The sequence below is a fragment of the Lissotriton vulgaris genome, chromosome 2_1 (assembly GCF_964263255.1).
Source record: "Lissotriton vulgaris chromosome 2_1, aLisVul1.2, whole genome shotgun sequence".
NCBI lineage: Eukaryota > Metazoa > Chordata > Amphibia > Caudata > Salamandridae > Lissotriton > Lissotriton vulgaris.
This window is the reverse complement of record NC_141687.1, coordinates 708,625,922-708,651,824: the sequence shown is the minus strand read 5'-3', so window position 1 is coordinate 708,651,824 and position 25,903 is coordinate 708,625,922. Positions and strand designations below refer to the sequence as shown.

Here is a 25,903-nt window from a genome sequence, read left to right as displayed (position 1 = left end):
AAATGTACACTAGTATGGGTGCTAACACACATCCTGTTTTAAGCCATTTCGGATACAAATTTAATTAGTCAAGCCCTTGATTCCCCCTCCACCCAAAAAAAGTATTTTACACCATGTAGAGGATTGCGTAGACACTACAAGACGCAGTAAATGGCTTGGGATCCCAGTGCAGACATCTTCTGTAAAAAAATGCAGTTGAAAAGTCAACAAAAGCGGTATATAAAAATGTTTTCTCCTATACCGATATATCAGAAAAAAATGGTAGAACCGCTATATTGTCAATGACTGACCAATCTGCTCTATGATGACAGATAAGAAATATGTGAAAATAAAAAATGAAGTAGTAACTGCTTCACGTTCGTTTTGGTGGAAGCTGAAATTCAGAGGAACATTCAATAAATGACATTCCTGTTATTAAAAAAATTATTAGCTGTGATCCTTAGTCTTGTTTTCCAGCTAGCTACTGATGCACGACTTTACAAGGTGTGAAGTAGCGGCGCGACAGATTTCATTCAATTACAAAATATGAAATGTTTGAATTATAATACTTTGTTAAAAACAGGTGTTAAATCTCACCATTTGTCAATGCACTTCTGGCAAAAGCTGTGGGCGCATGGAAGGATAAGGTCTGCTCGTCCATCCATACAGATGCAACACTCTTCCTCATCAGTCAGTTGCTTAACTCTGTAAAAGAAAGCAAGATAGAAATAAGATAATCTCAAGACCGAAATATAATAACCGTGCGATTAGGGAAAGTAGTGTGTGACAAATTACTTGTTTCTAAATAAATCAAGTGTATCTGTGTATTTTTAGGATGAAAATTAGAAGCAAAGGTCTTTCTTTCATGTAAATAGGGATCATTGCTGACTTTCTATCTTTGGCCTAAAGATAACTTGCCACAAGGGTTTACCTAACTTTAAATTATGGGGGACTAGTCTAATATACCCTCAGGTAAGGAAACTGATGTGATGACTCCGTTCATTGTTAGAGATTTTATTTAGAATCGAAGGAGATCAACGTCTAGGGGTCAATTCCCAAGCATAACATTTTCAGAGCTTTATGGCAAAGTATGCCTATGCATTGCAGAAGCGTAAGACGTCACACCTGAATCCGGGTTTACCCATTATGTCCTTGTAACATACACAATATTGCCCGCTCAAATATCGATTAAACTTTGCACAATCTTTAAGAGTCTACAATGTAAGTAGATCATATAACAACCATTTGGTAAAGCAAACCTTTGAAAACTAAGATTCACAGAGATGCAGGAGACACCTTCTCTACCCACCCACCAAACAACATGTTAGGTTAAGGAATTCAAAACCACATTAAAAAGAAATGAGTGGCCAGTGGAAATTGGTTGAAATTCAGCTAACAGAAAGTAAGCTATCATATCTAATGGCAGATTTAAATACCAGGAAATGGATGGAATATGTGCACGCTGCGTATGCCTATTACTTCCCGACGCTTGTTAGGAGTCTACTGCTGCTGATAAACCACATGCAAAGGATTAAGTAAATAGTTACATTTTAAAAGTATTTGATTTACTTGTGCTCTGCCTGGAAAAATTTACTATATTAATTCTTCCTCTCTTTTTTAATGCCCTTTTCAACACTTTATGAAGCACTTTCACCTGAGTCATTCAAGTTTCAATTTAGAAGACGAAAAGGCATTGGAAATATTAGGCAATACCCTCAAAGTATTACTATTTCTCCAAGTGTCACTTACAACACAGAATAATGTGCACCTTCTGTGTGATTTCTCAGCACAATGTAATATTTCTGCATAGAAACCTAAGAGTCATGTGTTTATTCATTAGTCTGATGGGTTACATGCAGAGTTTACAACTATTTCCAAGGATAATTCATAATTAGGCCCTTATTTCAGTTTAGTGTACGGATATAATTCCCAGGAGACACTCCGCCTAGGCCTATCTCTCACTGAGAACAACTACTGGCCAAAAACCTGGAAGCTGAGCAGGGAAGATTTACATTAGGCAAGACTTTTCAACAGCAGCACAAGGAGGGACAGGACTTAACACTAGCATCCTGCTCTAAAAGTAAAAGGCTTTCTTTCTTCAATCTGAGGGTGATGAATTGTATTTTATTAGAATGGGTACTAGTAACATCCATTAATTACAGTACTTAAAACCAGCAAAACTGTGGGTCTGGGCAAGTTATTACTAGTTTGTAACAGATGCAAGTGGTGCTTTGATGAGAAAAATAGGTTTACTCACACTTGGTGGCCTTGCTCTCTTACACAACCTTTTTTAAAGTGGACAGAAGTTGGATTAGAGATCTAAAGGACACTACGTACCTGAAGTACTTGAAGTACTTCTCCTGGGCTAACAATATCCTAGTACATATGATCATTGTTCCCATTCATGTTTACCTGACCACTGATTTCCTACCAAACTGGCTCAGTGGTGCAAAGCAAACATGCTAAAAGCCAACTGGGAATATAATGGGCATGCAGAGTTTATCGTCTCTTTTTGATGGAGATTGATATTTCTAGCAAGAAAACATCATTTATTAGGAGAAACCTCATTTACTTATCCGATCCTCTCTTTTCTGTGCATAGCCTCTGCATGGAAATGGATGACTTCCATAGCTAATATGTTGGACTAACTCTACCCTCACGGATGTAGAACCACCACCATAGGTGAGAACATAGATAACTGTGGTGATGCTGACAGAATCTCTAGTATGATGTCATCAAGAGTGTTAACAAGTGCCTCATGCCACGGTTGTTCTAGATGTGTCAGTTGCTGCTTGTGCCTTGGAAGATCCTACAGTGTCCGTTTGACTTTCCTTCAGTGGCGACAGAAGACGGGATACTACACTTCACAGCGAGCATCTTTAATGTCTGAAGGCGGAACTGAATTTGCTTCGCTTTGTGAGGTACCGGTTTGAACCCCTTTGTCTCATACTCTCAGGGCACATGGTGGGCTTTGCTTCAAGAATGCCTCGTCCTGTAGAACGGAAGTACTCTGTTATAGAAAAAGAGCTTCTGGCGTGTGTTTGGAGTATTGAAAAGTTTAAACAGTACTTGTGGGGCAGATCTTTTGTGCTAAAGACCGATCATTGTCCTCTTGTTGACATCCTGTCTGGTAAAAAAATAAAATGCACCATTGCTCATTTGGCAAGATTGTCTGCTAACCTTTTGGAATACACTTTTAATGTAGAGTATATCCCAGGTGGAAAGAACTGTAGAGCAGATTGTTTGTCAAGACGTCCCATTGCAGATACGGAGGAACAAGATTAGGAAACAGAAGTTGAAGAGTGTTTTGTGGCTTGCATCAGTCAGAACAGCCTCTCCTTTGCTGAGGATAATTGAGCGGCTGAGTTGGACAATGATGCTATTCCTAATGAGGTCATGTCTTTGATTAGGAAAGGTTGGCCCAAGGATAAGTGTCTTTCATCGGAGTTACAAATGTTTTGGAAAATCTGTGATGAGTTATCGGTAGTGGGTGGCAAAGTAGTTAGAAGTGATAAACTGATTCCTCCAGAGTGTTCTCAGCTGTTCATTTGGATCATCTGGATTCAAGAGGAAAGTTAGAGCTGATTTTTGGTGGCCAAGAATGGATTCTCAAATTGATGAGTTAGTTAAACAGTGTGTGCAATGTAACACCAGTGACAAAGTTTTAGTTTTGGAGGGTGTGGTTGAGTCTCCTGTGTCTCCGCCTGGAAGAGCTTGGCAGAGATTAGGGATGGATATTCTATTACCCTTCCATATTTTGCCTTCTAATATGAGATATTTTCTGGTTCTTGTAGATCATCTGTCTAGGTGGGTTGAGTCCTCCCTCCCACTATGAGACGGGGTGACCTATGCATGATCCTGAAGCAGGGAGGGGACAGCCGCGAACCCTCATCCTATCTTCCAATCACTATTGATCAATGTGGATACAAAAAAAATTGTGCGAGCTATTTAGCTTCATACCAGGCCGCAACACTGCAATGAACCTGTGCTGCTTAACCCACATTATGCACAAATTGAGATACCAGGAGGAGGAGATGGTACTCGTGTCTATAGACCTAGCTAAGGCATTCTATACGGTTGACTGGGGGTACCTCTTGGAGGTCCTCCGGGTCGTGGGGATGGGCCCCAGATTCCGCTGGTGAGTCCAAATACCAAATGAGTCGCACCTGAGCTGCAGGCTCAGGTACGACTTGCAGGTGCCCGTTCTGTTGGGGCACGGCACCCGTAAGGGGTGCCTGCTCTCACCCCAGCTATTCACCCTGGCCATTGAGCCATTGGCGGGTCGGATGAGAGCGGAATTGGACAGAGGGGTATCCGGGTAGAAGAGACGAACCACATCATCTCCCTATACACGAATGATGCGCTCTTCTACTTAGCATATCCCCAAGCGGCTGTCCCCGGTCTTTTGCGCCATCTGGACAGATTCTGGGAGGTCTCTGGCCAGTGGACTCAACCGTAACAAATCATTGATCTTCCGTCTGGCGGGCATGACTGCTGTGCTGCTGGGAAACCTCCCAGAATTGGAGGTCAGATGGGAATGGGCAAACTTCAGGTACCTGGGGATCCAGATTACGTTGACCAATGCACAGTCAATAGACTTGCGGCCCTGCAGTGCTTGGTGAATTTCTGGAACACCCTTCCGTTGTCCTTAATGGGCAGACTTGCTATTTCAAAGATGGGAATACTCCCCAGGTGCCTTTATGCGCTTCAAAACTTGCTCTGCCTGATCCAGAAACGTGTTTTCAAGCAATTGAACACAATCCTGACCTCATTAATGTGGGCTGGGAAGCAGATTAGAGTAGCCCTCAATACCCTGACACATAGATACGAGAAGGGAGAATTAAAGACCTTGCGCTTTGACCTGTACTATTACGCCACCAAGCTGCAGCCTGAAGCTCGCTGGATGGCAGAAGGGGACAATTACTGTTGGCTGGCAGGGGGGACCCAGAGGCCCTCCAAATAGGGCTGATGAAGGGCAGGGTGGCAGAGGGGGACCTCCCATATATAGTGCCTCAAAAGGCAGGCATATGGCATCTGCTTGTGGAAAAGGTGCTACGTCGGGCACCATTCCATAGAGAGCTACCCATTTGGATCCTGGCCCTCATCAGAGATATGGGAACACACATGTCCTTCCAGGCCTGGAGAGACTGCGGCTGCATGGCCATTGCAGATCTTTTACCGAATGAGACCTTCATAACCTACGAACAACCTAGTAAAAGTTTTGCACTTAGGCAGGGTCATTATCTGCTATACAGGGGAATTCAGGAAGTAGTCAAGGTCACCTGGCCACAATATCCAGATATCCCCCAGCCGACACATACCGTAGATATTCTGCTTACATGTGGATCCTGTTGCAGGATGATATCTCTCCTATACAAAGGCATTAGGCAGGACTCTACTGCTCTGCCGCCACGGTCAAGGGCTGCTTGGGAGAGGGATCTTAACACCCAACTAGACGAGAGGGCTTGGGTGGCTATTAGTGAACTCACACATACAGTCTCCTGTAATGCTAGTTTCAAACTGATCCACTACAACTTCTTACATCGCTCTTACCTCACACCAGTGAAGTTTAGACACATCTCTCATTACAAGGATGGCAAATGTCCCAGGCGTGCATCTGAGAAAGCGGATTTTATACACCTGGAGTGGGAGTGTCCTGAGGTGTGACAGTTCTGGACACGGGTGGCTGAAAAGGTGAGCACAACCACAGGTCTTCTGCTAAAAGAGGAATAGCTGCAATGCCTGCTGGCACACATACGCAGATCTAAAAAGTGCAAACTGCCATATAAACTACTTCAGATGATGCTTGCACTGGCCAGATGTAGGGTGGCCATAAGGTGGATGGGTCAGAGGAGCCCAGACATAGCAACGTGGTTTAGACATGCCAGGGAATGGGCGTTAACCGAGGAAACACACATGAAACTAACACATAAAGTTGAAGGGCTACAGGCAGACCTCACAGAATGGAGAGAACTGTGCAATTCAGGGCTTGCATTGGGGGGTGGAGGGATGGAGCAAAGTGCCTCTGGGAGCAGCGGGAGTGACACAGGCTGAGAGGAAAGCCAAGGGAGGAAGGGCAAGGGCGGACTGATGCAAAGAGTGCTTGCCCCTAGGCAAATTGTTGTTAATGATATAACATAGAATGTGATACTGTTTGATAATCTTTTTGTGACTCTAAAATTCCGCACGTTGATTTTGGTTTCAGAGAATCGTGCCCAAAGCGCTTACGTAATACTGTATGCTGTAATGTTGATTTTATTTGTCATGATAAAATAGAAAAATAAAGTTTCTAAAAAAAAATATGCTAAAGCCCTTCTCCTGTATACGATTATCCCTGTGGTCTCATCCATTCATGCCAAATGTCTAAAGTTGTCCAGGAACATCACTTGTAACCTCAGTTCAGAGTGGGTGGGACTGCACTTGAAAGAAGACTCTGGATTAAGAGTACCCAAGGAATACTTTAGACTCTCCTATTTCGGGTTTTCCATACTAATGTCATAGGAATAACTAAGCTAGCATACCAGTAGGAAGTCAATGTTTAGGGTGAACCACGTATCAGGCCAAAAAGGTACAAAAGGATGCAATATCAAAATAAAAATCCCCACATGTGCCCAAAAACATTTTAGTGCAAGCACAAGGGCTGCAAATACAAAAGGTCCCCAGGGTTCACAGAATCATGCCCTCGATCCTATAAAAACCGGAGGCTACTTTTGCTTTTTTGGAGTCAGCATTACCTCCTAAAAGAAGGAATCTCCCTTGTAAGAGCAGCAAACACCAATACCGTCTAATCCGAAACAGTCACAAAACGGACACCAACTGTGATTATGTCCTCCATAAAAGCCATTTGATGCTACTGGACACTTTAGCGATGTCAATGTAATATCTCAATCAATCAATCAATCATAACACTTGTATAGCGCGCTACTCACCCGGAAGGGTCTCAAGGCGCTTGGGGGGGGAGGGGTCCACTACTGCTCGAACAGCCAGGTCTTGAGTTGTTTCCTGAAGGCGAGATGGTTCTGGGCCATCCGAAGGTGGATGGGGAGGGAGTTCCATGTCTTGGCCGCCAGGCAGGAGAAGGATCTGCCTCCGGCGGTGGCTCTTCGGATGCGTGGTACGGCGGCGAGGCTAGTAGATCGTAGCTGGCGGGTGGGTGTGTAGAAGGTCAGGCGGTCGTTGAGGTACTTGGGGCCCAGGTCGTGGAGAGACTTGTGTGCATGGGTGAGGAGACGGAACGTGATCCTCTTGTTGATGGGGAGCCAGTGTAGGTCTCTTAGGTGGCCGGAGATGTGGCTGCGTCGGGGGATGTCCAGGATGAGTTGGGCGGAGGTGTTCTGGATGCGTTGGGAGTCGTTTCTGTAGCTTGGCTGTGGTTCCGGCGTAGAGGGTGTTTCCGTAGTCCAGTCGGCTGGTGACGAGTGCCTGGGTGACCGCCTTCCTGGTTTCGGTCGGGATCCATCGGAAGATCTTGCGAAGCATGCGTAGGGTGTGAAAGCATGATGAGGAGACGGCGTTGATTTGTCTGGTCATCGAGAGTGAGGAGTCCAGGATGAAGCCCAGGTTGCATGCGTGGTCTGTCGGTTTGGGAGTGGTGCCCAGTGCGGGGGGCCACCAGGAGTCATCCCAGGCGGAGGGCGATGGTCCATTGATGAGGACTTCCTTCTTGTCCGAGTTTAGTTTCAGGCGGCTTTTCTTCATCCACTCGGCAACGTTTTTCATCCCTTCGTGTAGGCTGGTTCTGGCGGTGTCGGGGTTTCAGAGCAAGTCTTGGAAATTAGATTGGGTTCCTACATTCTTATAAGAATGGGGCATAGGCAAGAAGACAAGGAAATCATTTAGTTGATATGGAAACCCCCAAATTACATTTAAAACATGGAATTGGTAGCTACATTTCAACAAAAAAGAATGTACTGGAATTTCGAGGTCACGAATATTGTTCTATAAAAATATAAACTCAAGAATATTGACAACCACTATATCATCAACATGTATATATATAGTTCCCCAGCCGGCACAAACTTTTACACTTCAAATTCCAGAGTAGATCAAAACAGAATATTGAGGAAATTGAATATCAAGTGCTAGTAGGAAACATATGCGACTGCATTTTCAAAAAATATTGCAAAATATACAATTCTTATTAAAGAACGGACTCTTTATAGGCAAAATGTTCTCAGAAAAGTAAAGATGAATATCAAGAAAATACACAAACGAAAGTTCATAAATCACTAATTTAAGATGATATTTGAGTAAAACAATAATGTATTCAAATCATAACTTATTTTGGAAACGACCTCTTCACTATCTAATATAATAACCATTTACCAAGATTTGGCATAATATTTAGACCAGAGTGTCTGCGCTGTTGCAAAACCAGACCAGCATTAGTAAAGATTTTCGGTATGTATGTATTTTTTTCACAAAGTTTGCAGAAGAAAATATGCAATAGTAGTGAAATACCATACTTCTAGTTTCTTACTTTCCTTAATAGAAGCACATGATTAATAGCAATATCTAGCTTGTAATACATCTCATTAGTTAAGAAAAAGTTTTTTAAAAACCCAAACTATTTTTAAAAACAAAAATCAAAGGCCTGGTAGCAGAAGATGTTGATGTTTAGACATTTAAGTGCAACTAATATTGTAACCTTTGAAACACTGAAAAAGAGGAAAGTGTATTTTAACCTATAAAACTTCATGCACAAACAGAGCGATTTAAAATTTAAATAAAGCCTGTTTCCTAACAGGAGGCCAATGTCAGGAGGTCAAAGCCGATGAAGAAATATGGGTTCTGAGTACTACCACTAACCTAGCAGCATAATTGTGGACTAGTTGGAGCTTATGCACAGTACTTTGAGGCAGACAAACTGCTACATTAAATTAGGTGCTCAGACATGCAAGCATTCAAAAACTGCATCTTGTGGGGAAATGAGTAAAAATAGAGAACACATTTTATGGTTTGACTTTGAAGAAAGTAGGAGCTAACCACAGTAGTCATTGAGGGCAGTGGGCATAGAGGGCAGAATGAAAATGAACTACAAGGATTTTCACAGAAGGTAAGCCGACCAGTTGTTTGCCAAGAGAAGGTTCCACGAGCAGTTCCCAGAAAGGGAAAGGCCTAACAGGCTGTAGAATCTTGGGCTTCTCACCATTCAACTAGAGCCGATTCCAACACATTCAGGATTAGACTTTCAAAGTCATGAAAATCTGAGGTGCTGCTGGTACAATCGTCAGAGATTTTTCACAAAATGCTGTCTGTATATATAACAAGCATTTACAATGCAACGGTTTCGCCTTTGCAAAAGTTTGAGCTATTGGCATTGTAAATGACAACATTTTTATTTATGTGTTGGTTTTGAAAACAGATAAATAAATGGCATTGTCATTTACATTGCCAATAGCTTAATCTCTCGCAAATGTGAGACCTATTGTTCCCTACTGGACGAGCTCAGCAGACAGCAATTACTACCACACACACACACCCAGAGCCACAGACACCCAGAGCCACACATACACAGCCAGCCACACACACACGTTGACCCTTTCACCTGCCATGCTTATAACCACCTCCTCTCCCCTGCCTACAACAATCAGCCCCTCTCCACTGCCCTGCTCCCAACCACATCCTCTCACCTGTTCTGCTTACAACAATCGACCCCTCTCGCCAGCCCTGCTTCTAACCACCTTATCTCGCCTGCTCTGCTTATAATCTGCCCCTCTCCCCTGCCCTGCTTACATCCACCTCCCCTCCCCTGTGTACAACAATCGGCCTCTTTCCTCTGCCCTGCTTCCAACCACCTCATCTCCCCTGCTCCAAGCACCTCCTCTCCCCTGCCTTCAACAAAGGACCTCTGTCCGCTACCCTGCTTACAGCCACCATCTCTCACCTGCCCTGCTTACAAACGGCCCCTCACCTCTGCTGAACTGACACCCACCCCCCTCGGGATGGCGCAGCCCAGCTTCTCAGCCAACGGCTCTTGCGCCTCATCCTCTCTGCATCACTCAGGAGGTGCAGGGATCACCGGTGCAGTGGCACCGGGTCCCAAGCTTCCCAAGCTTCTGTGTGTTTGTGTGTGTGGTTCTCAAGTCTGTTAGGAGTTTGTGTAGTGAAAGAAATACATTTAAAGAAGCGGCCGGGGTGGGAGGGATATCTCGATGTTCGAGTGGGCAGTTCTCCTTCCAAAGAGAGCTTAAACGAAAAACACTTTCAAAGAAACAATGTTTAATCTAAACTAAATCGTCGGTATGTCCTATAAATGGTCTTAAATTTCCATCTGTCTTTTACTGTAGGTACAGCACCAGCAACCACTACATAACGATGGGTTCAGACCACAACCTCATAATGATGGGGTTACAAGCCTGGTCATTATTTAACCTTTTTCGGAACGTCCTTTTACTCAAACTCCCTCACCCTAATCTCATCCAAATGTGTTAAATGCTCAAAATATTTACTCCCAAGTCATTCAGTAGGTGCCCTTCATGACAGATACAAAACGTACCTTTACCAAAACATAAAAATGCATTACTTTTATTACATACTAAACTAGAAGCTAGGAACAAAGCTAGGATGAACTAGCTAGGAACGAAGGGCACAAAGTGGTCACACATGGAAGAAAAAGAAGCCAGTGGCATTTGTTATACAATTTGAGGTTTATAGTGCAATTTGATGCAGCAAGTGGCACCGTATATTACACGATGCATTGGCAGACCTCTAGAAGGCACAGGCCTCTCAGGACTTACAACTTGCAGCAGCACAAGTCAAAATGGCCGCTGTGAAAAAGGTATGAATGGTAGATATGGGTATGGAGTGTGGACGTGGAGCAAGGCATGTTGATGGTTTTCAATAATTAGCACAGACTAGGGTGTATCATTCTTAAAGCCATCCTACTAGTCGAACAGGATACTCTGCACAGCGTATGATGCCAAATCAGCTTAATGAAGCAAAGATGGCAGGGCAGCACCGGAAATAAGTCAGGTGTTCATCGAAGCCGTAACCTGCATCCAACCAGGATGCACCACGGCATCTCAAAGATAGCAGACTTAATAGAAGGGTAAAGTGGCTTTTTCAGGAGTGACAGCTCACTTGAAAGAGTCAATGCCAGATGTCATCATTAACCAACAGATTATTACAAGTTTTAATGTTATTGTGAAGCCGAAAAGCAAAATCTGCCCAGCCGGGAATCATGCCTGTACATGTGCTGTCTAGCCTGTTTACATTACAGCCTGCCTGTCCTACCACCAATTACTACCATGGAGCAACCACATCAAACTGTGCTGCCGTAGCAGCAAGTGGTCAATGACCCTCTGATCTCCCTTCCAGCCCCACGTCTCGAAATTAAAACCAGGGACAACCGCAGGAAATGTTCAAAATCAAAGACAATTGCGAGAAATATTTTTGAACTCATAGTTGCTAGCAAGAATTAAAAAAAAGTAGTATTTTAGTTGCTAAATAAAACGGGCAAACCTCAAAACGAAAAGAAAGAAAAACTACCAGCGAGCAACATCAAATTCTACCCCCAAACCATCCCCCAAAACCTACTTAGAATCTTTAAATCGCTGAAAACAAACTCAACACGAAAACAATAATGATTTTTGCTCCTTAGATCATGACTTCGTAGTACCTAAGTGGACGCCTTTATTGGTTTGGTAGCTTTATAAATAAATCCCTACAACTGCCTCTGCCTCCAGCCTCGTAGGCAGTCAGGGGATGCCATCGGGGGCCTGCGGTAGCTTTGCAGGAGCTCCACAAGCAGGAACCCCTCTTCACACATCCCGGTGTGCGCCACCAGTGCAGGGCGCTCTCTGGGCCTCGAAGGCAGCCGTCTGACTCCTCAACGCGTCCTCTGTAAATAACACTTGCATGGCAGGCTCTGGGAACTTCCCAGGCAGCCTAGCCAGCAAGGGATATTTCCCTGCTTCCTGAGTAAGGGATTTTTTCGTGATGAAATTGCCGCGTTTATGTTTTAGTGTTTAAGATAAAGAAAACGCAAAAGGTAAACTTTCTTCATGCGGGTAGGCATCTATGGAAAAAACAAGGAAGAAAATAACACGAAAAAGCAACATCGTAGTACTTCACCATTTAGTAAATGTAGACAAAAATACTAACAATTAGATACCATCAATAGGAGACAAAGAGATGGAATGACAAGAATTTGCTGTTTTCTGTAGTTACGTGAAGTAAAAAACAGTACATATGAGACAGCGCGAGACAGCTCGACTTTCAGACCAATCAGTAACATATCTCTGCAACCGGAACCGCAAGATGGGGGAACTCCCCGTTTACTCACCAGCAGGTGATCTACACGTGTATGTGCCTCCAACCTTACTACCCCACTGCCCTTCGATAAGGATAGCATGGACCGGCTATGTGGAGGGAGCCATCCTGGGCAGAGGTGCACCCATAGCTAGAGGCACTAGGATCAGACGGGTGGGAGATGGAGTGGGGCAGCGGTGAAGCGTCTGAGCCCACCAGGAGCACTGGAAAAAAACAAAAGTTAAAAAAGGGGGGCGGAACGGACACACGGACAGCGGGAGGGGTGCGGGAACGGGCCCAGGACAGGGGGGGCGGGAAAGGCGCACGGACAGCGGGAGGGGGGGGGTGTGAACGGCGGACAAAATACGTAAACTTACAAAGTGAAAACACATTTATAAACAAAATGCTTGCTCCTTACCTGATTGCCTCATGAGAACTCGAATCTTGCAGCCAACTCCAACAACGGGGGGGGGGGGGGGGGGGGGGTGGTGGAACGGCACAGACGACATGAGACGCAGCAAGCACTTACCAGAGAAAGACTTCTTCCGGTGGCGGTCGGCCTCGGAATGACAAAAGCAAACACGGACGACAAAAAAAAGAAACCCCGCCCACCGCCCGATGACGAGGCAAAAAGGGTGGAGAGGGAAAAAATCTCGGGAACGCTCCCGAATCTGGTCCGGCCTTGACGGACAGATCTCTGTTCCAATGGCTAGCCTCCATTTATGGAGCTAGCCAATGGAACAGAGGGCGGGACTAACAGTACACTGTAGAGACATTAGATTTCTCCTGGGGGCGGAGCTAAAGCTCCGTGCCCCAGCCGAAACCTAAAAAGGCAAAAGCTGAAACAGTGGATGAGGTACGCAAATGGGATCATACAGAAATTAAAAAGGAGCAGAGAGAAAAAATGAACCCTCTGGGACTCCACAGGTAAGAGGTCTAATAAAAAAGACGAAAGAAAAGTTTGTTGTGATCCATATCAAGGCAAGGATGTACCATCAACAAAATGATTGTTGAGCCTGGGCAATAGGATCTTGTAGGAGCGATCCTTATCCTTTTGACATCCGTGGACACCTACTTCATCGCTACAAGAAACTATGGATCACGCCTTCCTCAGACCAACAGACAAACCTACAGAAGCAAGTATGCATCGAACACATACATATATTATGAAATATTGCATTTAATTCACAAATGCAAACATCGAAAATTTTTATTTAATAGGAAGGTTGGGGCGTTAGAAAATGTATTTCTAAAAGATAAAGTGATACTCTAGACTTTAGCATTTTACAGTGTTTAATGCTTCTAAAGCATGCTCACATTTTGCGTGGGCAGACCAGTGCTTTAAAACAGGCAAACAATTATCCATAATATTCTGTTTGCTGTACTTGGGCTGCTCCCACAAATTAAGATAAGGATCCCAACTTAATTTGAGCCCCAGTTTCGAATTCCGTTGCCCTCAAAGAGAGTTTTAAAAGCTTCAATTTTCTTTTTTATGTATATGTACTTTATTAATCACTCTGCTCTCTTGACTCTACAGAGTTATAGTTAGCACAACTATGATCACAACACAATCAAACTGTTTTCCCGCACTTAAAGAGCTGACAAGCTCAAAGCTACTTTTTCTGTGATCTCAAGGAAGGCACAGATTACATCACTAGTGCTGCAGAGATTGTGCCAACTTTGACATCAATGGCAAAATCGAAATAGTGAATTTTCCATCTTCCATCTCCTTTGTTGTTATTGCCATACACCTGAATGGGTATAGGTAATTGTTCCAAATGTGTGGTTGAGGAGTGGTATGATGAATTTTTGATTGTGCACACTGGTCCTTTTCCGAATACCCATTAGTGCCATCAGGCGCTGTAACTCAGGAACTGTAAAATGCCATAGTTACACATCACCTACTCTAGAGTCCAGTTCCAATATTTCTCCTCACTAAGTCACTGATTGGCTGAAGTTGTGATAAAATGTAAACTTTGTCACTTTCCACAATCCAAAGTTTGGCTGGATATCACAGAGATTCATATTAAGGAAATCTTGCTACAGACATTGAAAATGTCTAGGTGATCGTTATACCAATTTATTTTTTCTACTGTAACAAAACATTATAGACTAAGCCTTTGATTTCATTACAAGAACGAAGGCTACATTATGTATAATATTTTAATGCAGTCTCCAAGCAGCCACATACATCACAATACCAGAGGTTCCAGAATAGAATATAACAATTACATAAATGCCATGAGCTGACAACAATCTGCCTCTTTCAAATGCGGCTCCGAGCCGATAAGTAACTCCTTTCTTATCATTTCATTACTCTTATAAGCCTTGTTTAAACCTTGTTTATCTATTGGCTTTACAACGGTTGATTAGCCCCCACACCCCTTCCCCTACCTCTCCCCACCGATCTCCAATTTACAGAGATCCCCCTCCCCCTTTTGTTCCTTCCTTTACTGGTAAGGTAAGCTCATAGAAACACACTGTATCGCACCTTTTTCATGTCTTACTAACTTTTTATTGCAGCTTTCACATAAGTAGTATCCTACTGTTCCCCTAGTTTCTTCACGTACTCCCAAATACGCCCTTTACATAATCACGCTCTCGGAGCTTCCGCCTTTAGCCCGGAACCCTCAGAGATGCCCTCCAAATATAGACACCCTCGCTTGGTTCCCGATGCAGGCCGCGACTGAGGAACGGCACGTCCCTGATTCGCGGTAGAAATTAAAGAAGATACCTTGGCAACCGGGACATCCCGTCCTACGGTTGCCAAGATTCTTTCCTCTTCCTGCCTTCAACTCGGGCTCCAGGCGATCGCTTGCGATCATCCTCATGACAAAGAGCCCTCGTGACCGTCAGTTGACGATCAGATCAGCTGTCTTCACCCAAGGCAAATTATACTTTTTAATGCTCTCCCTTTCCGAAGTAAGGCTAATTATTATTCTAAACGCTCCGCATGAAAACAAACAAAAAGGGGGGATTTCATTTAACTAGAGGCATTTGAACCTCTCCGAGTATTTAAGCAGTTTGATCCTGCCTTGCCCTTTCTCCCTCTGGCCAAATAATAATCCTTTCCTCTTAAGAGCCATACCCTTATTTTGGCCTAATACAATTAGTGACAATCTCCCACTTTTATAAACATTAAAAAGCGCAATGTCCAATTCTGATTCTGACTACGCTTCCACCCCACCCCCAACATCGATGAGGAATCCTTTAGAAAAATGCTGCAAAGGGAAATGAGGTCATGTATGTGAGACCTTAAACCAGGTCATTCCAGCCAAAAGACCACTCCCTACCCAGGAAGAAGAGGCTACTGATATTCTCATTGATGAGACCAGTGAGACAAGGAGTAATAGAATGTAAAAAAGTAAGAATATTGAGCAAACTACCCCTAGTAGCACTCTAGGAGGCCCTAGCAACTCATCCAACCTGGGAGGTCTTAGCACCTCAATACTAAATGGAGGTCCCCGCACCTCGAACTCCCTGGGTGTCCTTAGTGGCACAACCTATCTGGGTGCCCATGGCGGCACAAATTATCTGGGTGTCCCTAACGGCACAAATTATCATAGTGCTCAAAATGACATGGGAGATTACTTTTTAACGTTATTAAATCATCTGATATCCCCGATGAGTATATCTTAGACTTAGATGAAGAGGATGACGACTTCTACAATATTGAGGAAGAGCCTCCTACATCCTCTAAGGACAACATCCTTGACCCCATGGGAGAAGAAATGTTTTCCCCTCTAAACCTCAAGCATCCTAGATCCTCTGAGTGGTGGCCCCAAGGCCATGTTACCAAATTCATAAAGAAATGGATACGCAAAATACTCGAGAGGGATACCAGGAACATTCTCAGAGCAGAATGCTTGAGACCTTCCATCGAAGATAAAATCTGCCAAACTCCCAACCTCGACCCGAGCTCGTAAAATTCCTTTTAAAGCTCGGTAGGGACCCCAGAAAGGGGATGGAGAGATCCCTGAAAGGCTTCAAGGACCGTCTTCTCGACGTCCTGGGACCCCTTGCAAGAATAATTGATTCTGCCGAGGAAAGCCACATCTGTGGTACACCTCTCAATACCAAACTAATCAGAGGCTGGAGCCAGAGAGCCCTAATACTTTCAGGTAATGCAAACGCTAGCCTTAATGCCGAAAGGCGCAGAGTAATTCTCACTAAAATTAATCCAAAGCCTAGCGATATGGCGGATAAAGAGCCCTCTAACAACCCAAAAGGAGTACTCTTTGGGGAAGACCTTATCAAATCTCTTCGTATATAAGTATCAACTTTCACTGCTTTAGATAAAGTCTTTAACAACAACCTTTTTGGGCGTGCCGGAAGAAGGGCCTCTCTTCTGGCAGGTTTAATCAAAGGCCCTATCCAAGATCCTGTGGCTTCGGACGTAGATACCAACAATACTACGCTCCCGCTTTCTACCCCAAGAGAGTTAGAGGCCGCTGCTCAAGAGGATTCAGATCTTGTGGCTCCTCCACCGGCACAAACCCACCAAATGAGTACTCTTCCCCTCCCATCCCCCCCTTCTTTCCCCCTAAAGATGGGAGGCAGGCTCAAACATTTTGACCAAATTTGGAAGTTGATAACTCAGAATCCCTGGGTCCTAAACACAGTAAAGGGTTCTGTGATAGACTTCACGCATATACGTACACAAACCTCATTCCCGAGAGACATACCTCTCTCCCTAGATCAGCAAAAAAATAGTAGATCAAGAGATCTCCTCCATGCTTCAGAAAGGCACAATAATAGAGGTCCCCTTGGAAGCAATAGGATTCATAGGTACACTTTTTCTCGGACTGAAGAAAGAGAAAGGTTAGAGACCCATGATAAATTTAAGGGAACTCAACAAATACCTAGTCTACAGACATTTCATGATGGAGGGCATCCATCTCCTGGAGATCTTCTTTTGGACGGAGCCTGGCTGGTCAAATTGGACGTAAAAGACACCTATTGCACATCCCTATGGCCGAAGTCCATCAACGTTTCCTCCAGTTTATGTGGAAAAAACATCTATACCAATTCAAAGCACTTCCCTTCGGGGCTGTCCTCTGCCCCTTGGTGCTTTACCAAGGTCATGAGAATGATTGCCTCATTCCTAGGAGAAAGAGGTATCAGCATGATTACATAGTTAGATGAAATCCTTATAATGTCGCAAGACCCCACACAAATAGTCCAAGACCTGAAAACTGTAATGGATCTCTTAGAGAGTCTAGGGTTTATTATATGTTATGTTAAAATAGATTTGTAGAGTGCACAGCTACTCAACCGAGTGTCCCGGCGCTGAGATAGAAAGATACAGAGGCCATAAAGAAGAGAAACTCCGGTACCGAGATAAAAGGCCCTTAAACTGGTTGTTGAAACAGCCAGGATTTCAGTTTCCCGAAAGCCAGAAGGTTCGTAGCCTGTCTGAGCGGAAGAGGCAGCTTGTTCTATAATCTCGCCACTAGCACTTGAAAAGAACGTCCACCGCAGTGGGTCCTGAGACAGTTTGGAGTGCCAGTTAGGTGTTGGTGTGCTGACCTTAGGGGTCTGCCAGGCACGTAATGTGAAACTCTGCATATATAATGCGCCCGCATGCCATGCAGCGCTTTAAAGAGTATTCTGCATCGATAGGCAGCCAGTATAGATTCTTCAGATGGTGGGAGATCAGGTCTGTGGGTCAAAGTCTCAAGAATGTCCTGGCCGCCGCGTTCTGCACAACGTGCAGTCTATTCAGTAAGAACTCTGGAAGGCCCAGATAAAGGACGTTGGCATAGTCCAATCTGGAGGCGATAAGGGCCTGAACGACCGTCTTTCTGTGTAAGGTTGGCAATAGGAAGAGAACCCTATGAAGCATTTTCCTGGAGACCAAAACATGTACCTGCCACCGACTGTACTTGAGAAGTCATAGATAAGGCGTCGTCCATTTTCACTCCTAGGTTTTTTACCATCTTAACTGCTGACTGGGGGGGAGGGGGCATTAGTTATAATGGGGTGGCCCTGTGACCCTCAGAACCTGGGTTCTAAGTTTATATATGGAACAATGGTTCTGTTTGGAAGAAAAACAATTGCTTTGTTTGTCCTTAAGACAAATAAATCTCATAGAATATTTGCAGTGTTATTTTAGAAATACCAATACCCAATTTAAAACTAAGCAAATACACAATTTTTTTGGATTCAATCCTGTATATTCATTATTATGTAAACCATTAGTTTTATAAACAACATTGATGTACATATACTTAAGGGGTTGTCTTAAACAAAGTTCAACAAAAGCATACAATTGACTTACACGTGATTGAGTGAATAGAAGTGAAACAGTGACATTTACTACAATTCACAAGTAAACATACATAATGACAATTAAGAATCAGTCCAAAAATCACAGTACATTGGTTACAACCCTATTACAATTTTCTTTTGTTGTGGTTGAAACTTAGTAAGGACTGATGGGCAATACTACGTCGACGTTTCGACCCTATGTTACGGTGCTTGTTTTTTTGCAACCAGCTCGGGTCTTCATCAGGACTAAAAATACAAGTGGACAACCTATGGGGGAAAGGAAAGGCTTTTAGGGTCTTAGGTGTGTTATAATATACTGAGTGGTAAGATTGTAACCAATATGGTTATCTCACCTGTAGGGATCAAAGACCTGCGTCTATTTCTGAGACGAGGGTAGGAGGATCAGTATGCCGACAATATTCACTCCTCAAGGGTCATTCACTTCACGAGATCTGTAAGTGAGGTTTTATACTTTCTACGCTTGACTACCAAATTTTTTGTATACTGCTATTTAGAATTAGGACGTATTAATATTAGTACGTACCTTGTGCAATTTATGCATACGATTCAACCACCAGCCGGCGGAGAATCAGAAAATCACTTGTTAGAGTGCCACAATGCGATCACCTATGGCAACAGGAAGAGAGAGGACGACTTAGATCAAACTCTCTATAGATTCGTGGTTTAGAAAAACTTTGGCGATTTAATAAATGTGCCTCATATTTGAGCAGAATGGTTACAAAAAGGGGAATTATTGAATGCACTCAGTAACTAGATAGGGCTATAGAATTCAATAATTGTGCCGAATGCCTGGGCTCTAATGTGTCCATGAATTAGATAAATAGGCCTTTGCTGTGGAGTTAAAAATAATCAAAACGATTACAAGCTCTATTGATGTAAGGCTAAACGCTATATTCCCATGTAAAGTGAACTTGACGTGCACACCTGTTGTCGAGGCCAAGAAAAATGCTTAGAGCACAGCTCTCGTACACTAAAGTTGAAAAAAAGTGTTACGAGCACAGCCTCTCGTACACTAAAGTTGAAAAAAAGTGTTACGAACAATATGCAATTTAAACAATTTGCATCGATGTGCGTGCATATAAGCGAGTTAAACGGCAAAGTGCACTATTTAAAAAACAATAGAAATGTATTATCATGGGTGTTTCTCGCGTCGGGCAAGGTACTGACCCGAGCACAGTGGAGCTGAATCTTACTTACTATTCAGAGGTCAGAGGAACGTCTCTCTCTCCTTCGCGAAATAAATCGGGAATACTTGAGATCTGTCCGTTACGGAGTCTCATTTAAGCCAAACTTCACGCGTTTCACGTTACCATGTACCCGTAAACGACGTGATGAGGGGAGTGTTGTAAACCCCGGACTGGAATTTACGAAGTGACTCGAGTTAACATTAACCCTTAGATCTTGAGTTACCAAAGATATTATATGCAAATACAACGTATTGAAATTACTAGAGACCTACTTCACAATAATACGTTTCTATTTCTGTACTTATGAGGTAATAGGTGTATATCACGATAAATATCTACATCATGAACATTATTTACATTTTCAGCATCTAATGTAGATATATACTTCTCATAAGTCCTTTTAGCAACATTTAGGTTATATGCGGAATGTTCTTGCATTCATATAATTTGGAACATAAGTGCATACCACAATAAATATCCACGACATGAACACTTTACAGATTTAAAGCATCAAGTGTAACTATATACTTCTCATAAATGGTTTTAGCAACATTTATGGTATATAAGAAGTGTTCTTGCATTCCTATGATTTGAAACATACAATATATCACAGTATTAAATATAGACCAGGGGGTTTATATTTATTGGGCGTAACTGCATGTAATCTACCCCAAATTTACAGTAATCTCATAGTTTACTCATTTGTATGTAGGTCTCTTCTTGTTCATTCAAACCTTGTGCTACTGAATTAAGAATGTGTATCCACAAGCACTCTTTGTAATTCAAGGTGGAAGTCATGTTCCCTCCTCTCTGGTGTAAGACCACTTTCTCTATGACCCACCATTCTAGGTCTTCATGCGTATGATTTGCCATTTTATAGTGTTCCACTAGTGGCGCCCCTTGTGTGTTACAACGATTTCTACTCTGATGTTGCATGATTCTATTTTTTACTCGTTGAGTCGTTTGTCCCACATAGATTAGTTGGCATGGGCATTTAATGGCGTATATAAGATTCTGGGTATTACAGTTTGTAAACCTAGTCATCGTATACTGTTTTGATCCATATGTAAAATAATTTCCAGTTTTGGTGTGTTTGCACACTTTACAATGGCCACATCTCTGATGCCCTTTAATTGGTTGTAAGCCCAGTGGCTTCTGATGTCATCAGGTTTGGCAGTCTCCAAGAAAGATGATACAACATGATCTTTAACATTTTTTGCCCGTTTATATGAGCACATAGGAGGTTCTGGCATTCCAATTTCCTGGCCCACTAGGCTCCAGTATTTTCTAACCACTTTCGAGATCTCATGGCTCCTCGTATTAAATGTTGTAACGCAAATGAGTTTGTCCAATTCAGCACTTTTCTCTTGTACTTCTAGCAGTGTTTCCCTGGGGCGGTACCATGCCCGTTTGCGGGGTCTATTGAGTAAACCTCTAGGGTACCCCCTCTCTCTTAATTTACTAATGAGGGCATCACTTTCTTTGAAATAATCCTTGCGTCTTGAACAATTCCTGCGTAAACGTAAAAATAGTCCGTATGGTAGGTTATCCCGCAAATTCCTGGGATGGTGGGAGTTGTACTGCAATAGGGTATTCCGGTCTGTTGGCTTTTTGTATAGATTCATTAGAATCTTTCCATCTTCAATCTCAATAGTTAAATCTAAGAATGGTATTGATTCTTTGTGGAAGGACAGCGTGAAGGGAGGACCTGGCTTGGCAGTTAGGGCCGGACTGTTCCCATGAGCCACATGGTCAAGACGGATTTGCATATGGCCAGGTCTAAAATGGGGTGGCATGGTGAGCAAAAGAATGATGGATTTAACCCAGATCTCTTGACTGGGGGTGAATGTTTTGATTTGTTTTGCATTCCGTCCATTAATTGTGTGTCTTTTGCTTTCTTGCCCTAAGTGCGCCAGGTATGCCCAGACGTCAATCAATCAATCAAAGACATTTATAGAGCGCACTACTTACCCGTAGGGTCTCAAGGCGCTTGGGGGGGGGGGGGGGGGTGCCATTACTGCTCAAACAGCCAGGTCTTGAGCTTCTTCCTGAAGGAGAGGTGGTCTTGGGTCAAGCGCAGGTCGGCCAGGAGGGAGTTCCAGGTCTTGGCGGCCAGGTAGGAGAAGGACCTTCCTCCTGTTGTCGCTCTTCGGATGCGTGGGACGGCGGCGAGGGCGTGGCTGGCTGATCGGAGGTGGCGTTTGGGAGCGTAGAAGTTGATTCGGTTGTTGAGGTAGCTCGGGCCTAGATCGTGTAGGGCTTTGTGTGCGTGGGTGAGGAGACGGAAGGTGATTCTTTTGTTGACGGGGAGCCAATACAGGTCTCTCAGGTGTCCGGAGATGTGGCTGTTTCGTGGCATGTCGAGGATGAGTCTGGCTGAGAAGTTCTGGATCCGCTGGAGTCTCTTCTGGAGCTTGGCGGTGGTTCCGGCGTAGAGGGCGTTGCCGTAGTCCAGTCGGCTGGTGACGAGGGCCTGGGTGACGGTCTTCCTGGTCTCCGTGGGGATCCACCAGAAGATCTTCCGTAGCATGCGCAGGATGTTGAAGCACGACGAGGAGACGGCGTTGACTTGTCTGGTCATGGAGAGGGAGGAGTCCAGGATGAAGCCCAGGTTGCGTGCGTGGTCCGTCGGTTTGGGTGCGGTGCCCAGGGCGGGGGGCCACCAGGAGTCGTCCCAGGCGGAGGGCGAGGAGCCCAGGATGAGGACCTCCGTCTTGTCTGAGTTCAGTTTCAGGCGGCTGGTCGTCATCCACTCGGCTACATCTTTCATCCCTTCGTGCAGGTTGGCTCTGGCGGCGGCGGGGTCGTTGGTCAGGGAGAGGATCAGCTGGGTGTCGTCGGCATAGGAGATTATGTTGAGGTTGTGTTGGCGTGCGATGGCCGCGAGGGGGCTCATGTAGACGTTGAAGAGGGTGGGGCTCAGCGAGGATCCTTGGGGGACGCCGCAGATGACTTCGGTGGCCTCTGACTTGTACGGTGGTAGGCGGACTCTCTGTGTTCTTCCGTCGAGGAAGGAGACGATCCATTCCAGTGCCTTCTCCTGGATTCCGACGTTGCTGAGGCGCTGCACAAGGGTGCGGTGGCAGACAGTGTCGAATGCCGCGGAGAGGTCTAGGAGGATGAGGGCTGCTGTTTCTCCGTTGTCCATCAGGGCTCGGATGTCGTCGGTGGCGGCGATGAGGGCGGTCTCGGTGCTGTGGTTGGCTCGGAAGCCAGACTGTGAGGGGTCGAGGGATCCGTTCGTCTCGAGGAAGGCGGCCAGCTGTTTGTTGACGTGCGTCCTGGGCTCACTGTGGCACTGGAATCAAGCTATCCTAGCTGAAGAGGGGTGAAACACGGAAACCGGTCCTAGGAGGCTTGTTTCCGGTCCAGGGAGGACCTGGCTTGGCAGTTCGGGCCGGACTGTTCCCATGAGGCACAGGGTCAAGACTGATTTGCATACGCATAGGTCTAAACTGGGGTGGCATGGTGAGCAAAAGAATGATGGATTTAACACAGATCTCTTGACTGGGGGTGAATGTTTTGATTTGTTCTGCATTCCGTTCATTGATTGTGTGTCTTTTGCTTTCTCACCATTGTTTCCAGGTGTCCAGGGGTGGGGTGCCAAAGAAGATAATCTCAAACGTTTCCGGGTTACATTTAAGATGGTTGTGTCTGAACCAGGCAAAGGATTCTCTCAGACATTTATTTATCTTCTACCCGATGAACTCCTCCCCCTTGTTGCAAGTGAACAGCAGTTGAGTGTTGTCGGCATAGGATATAATCATAGCTTCACCCGCTTCTGCCAGGGTGGCCAGAGGAGCCATGTACAGATTAAAAAGTACTGGCTCAAGATAGATCCCTGTGGCACGCCAATGTTCAGTGGCGGAATACTGGCTGCAAACGGGGGCGACCAAACCTCTTGGTTTCTATCCTCCAAAAAGGAGGAGAACCACTTCAACACCGTGCCACCAAGTCCGCACTTCCACAACCTCTGTAGTAGGTGACCGTGGGGCACGGTGTCGAAGGCCCCAGAGAGGTCTAGAAGGACAAGAACCGTCTTGCCTCCTTTATCGAGGTTCTCTTTAATAGATTTGGAGACCTCCAGCAACGCCGTCTCTTTACTAAGGTTCTGCCTGAAACCAGACTGACTCGGTGAAGAAGGTTATTGGCATCAGCAAAGTCGCTAATCACCGAGTGAACGTATTTCTCAATTGTCTTTGCAAAGAAAGACAACAATGAGAGGGGTCTGTAATTAGATAATTCCCTGGGATCAGCTGTGGGTTTTTAAAATAGGGGAATTATTTTCGCGCTCTTCCACCTTACCGGGCCCTGACTGCTATGAAGAGACACATTCAGAATGCTATTCACAGTGGGATTCAAGATCTCCGCCACTGACGCCAAAAATTTAACAGGGCAGGGGTCTACAGGTAAGCCGGACTTGAGGTTCTTCATTATTGCCAAGGACGTCTCTAGGGGCATGGGAGGAAAAATGCAGAGAGAGGCACTGCCCATCTGATTCTGGGGGGCCGTCAATGAAGAGGCCTGGACATCTTTCCCAACCAAGACATCAGAAGAAGATTACATTGTTATGATCTTCGTATGGAAGAAATTAGCTACATTTCCAGTCCAATCGGCTGTGGGAAAGGAGTGCCTTGTAACAATACTAGGTGAAGAGAAGCTTTTAACAATACTAAAAATGTCTCTGCTTTTGTTCATTCCGAACTCAATTTTAGATGCAAAGAAGCTCTTCTTAGTTTCTGTATCCTTTTATGGTAGTCTCTTAAGGCTTCTTTATAATTCCTTTTCTTTTCTTCGTTAAAATCTTTCCTCCATACTCTTTCACGCCGTTTACAATACCTTCCACACTGTTGCAAGATATCGCTATACCAGGGGGCTGAACCTCTTGCAATTTTAAAGGGGCGTGAGATAAAAGGTGCGGGGTACATGGTCCCATGAGAGACCCACTTTACTAGGGCCTCGGCATCCTGCTCTATAATGCTGCTTGGCGTGAGAGGGTGCTGGTCAAGTTCATATTTGAGGGCAGCCGGGGTAATTCTATGTAAAGGCCTAGATGTAAAAGACGGCCGCTTGACCTGGGTCAGTGGATGCTTCCTTAGTTTCGGTAACCTAAATCCCACAAAGGTAATCGTCTAAGTAAAGGTAGGGAAACCTCTTTCTGGATTTTGCAATTGGAAAATACTTGGTCCAGAGTATGACCTTTAACATGCATGGGGGCAGAGAAGTATGGGGCAAGATTGAGCACGTTCAGTGATTCCAACAGAGAGATGGTGTCAGGGGTATCCTGTTTGTCCAAATGTACATTAAAATCCCCAAGAACAAGAAAATGTTTGAATCTGGAGGCCACTGGCGCAATGGCATAGCTCATGGACTTCTAAAAGAGAAATCTATCCTGACTCCCTCAAGATCTTTGGAGTTCCTGGGCTTCACCATGGATACCTCCAAATGCCTTCTTCTTCCTTCTATAAAAATATGAAAGATCAAAAAAGAGGTAAGAGATGTCTTGAAACAACAAGACCTTCCCTTGAGGGAACGAGCCAGACTACTCGGTCTCCTCTCCTCCTCCATTCAAGCAATCATCCCGGGCCCTCTTAATTATCGGCCCTGCAAAGGATAAAAGGGAGATCCCCAAGATCTGGTCTCTGGTACGAAGATCGAATTACTCTAGACCAGGAGGCCAAATCGGAACTTACGTGGTGGCTAGACAACCTAGAAGCATGAAACGGCAAAGCAATTTTTGGCTCGAAGCCAGAATTTGTCTTAGACTCAGATGCATCACTCCACAACAGGGGCGCATGCCTTCTCAATCAAAACACAGGTGGAATCTGGTCGCAAGAGGAATCTTCTTACCACATAAATTATCTGGAGTCAACAGCTGGACTTTATGCCCCCATGAGCTTCAAAAATTCTCTCCAAGGGAGGTCAGTCTTCCTGAAGATGGACAACATGTCCGCGGTCGCCTATATCAATCGCCTCGGAGGTACCAAATCGGCGGACCGCTCCACTCTAGCCAGGAGACTTTGGATGTTCTGCCTGGAGCACAAAATCACCCTCAAAGCAGAATACCTTCCCGTCAAGACGAACATATCTGCTGATTGGAACTCCAGATTCCTTCTAGATCCCAGCGATTGGAACTCAACATCTCCGTTTTCAGGACTCTGAACAGAATCTGCGGTCCACTAGAGATAGACCTT

The 25,903-nt window shown here is 44.6% G+C and overlaps 1 protein-coding gene across 2 annotated transcripts in view; it reads right to left on the bottom strand.

Annotated features, from left to right (window-relative positions):
- Positions 1–25,903, bottom strand: part of RNF141 (ring finger protein 141) — a 259,994-nt gene that overhangs the window by 64,240 nt on the left and 169,851 nt on the right. For both annotated transcript variants that reach the window (XM_086955955.1, XM_086955954.1), the window contains one exon: positions 577–684. In XM_086955955.1, coding sequence (XP_086812081.1) covers positions 577–684 — 108 coding nt within the window. The remainder of the gene's footprint in view (positions 1–576; positions 685–25,903) is intronic.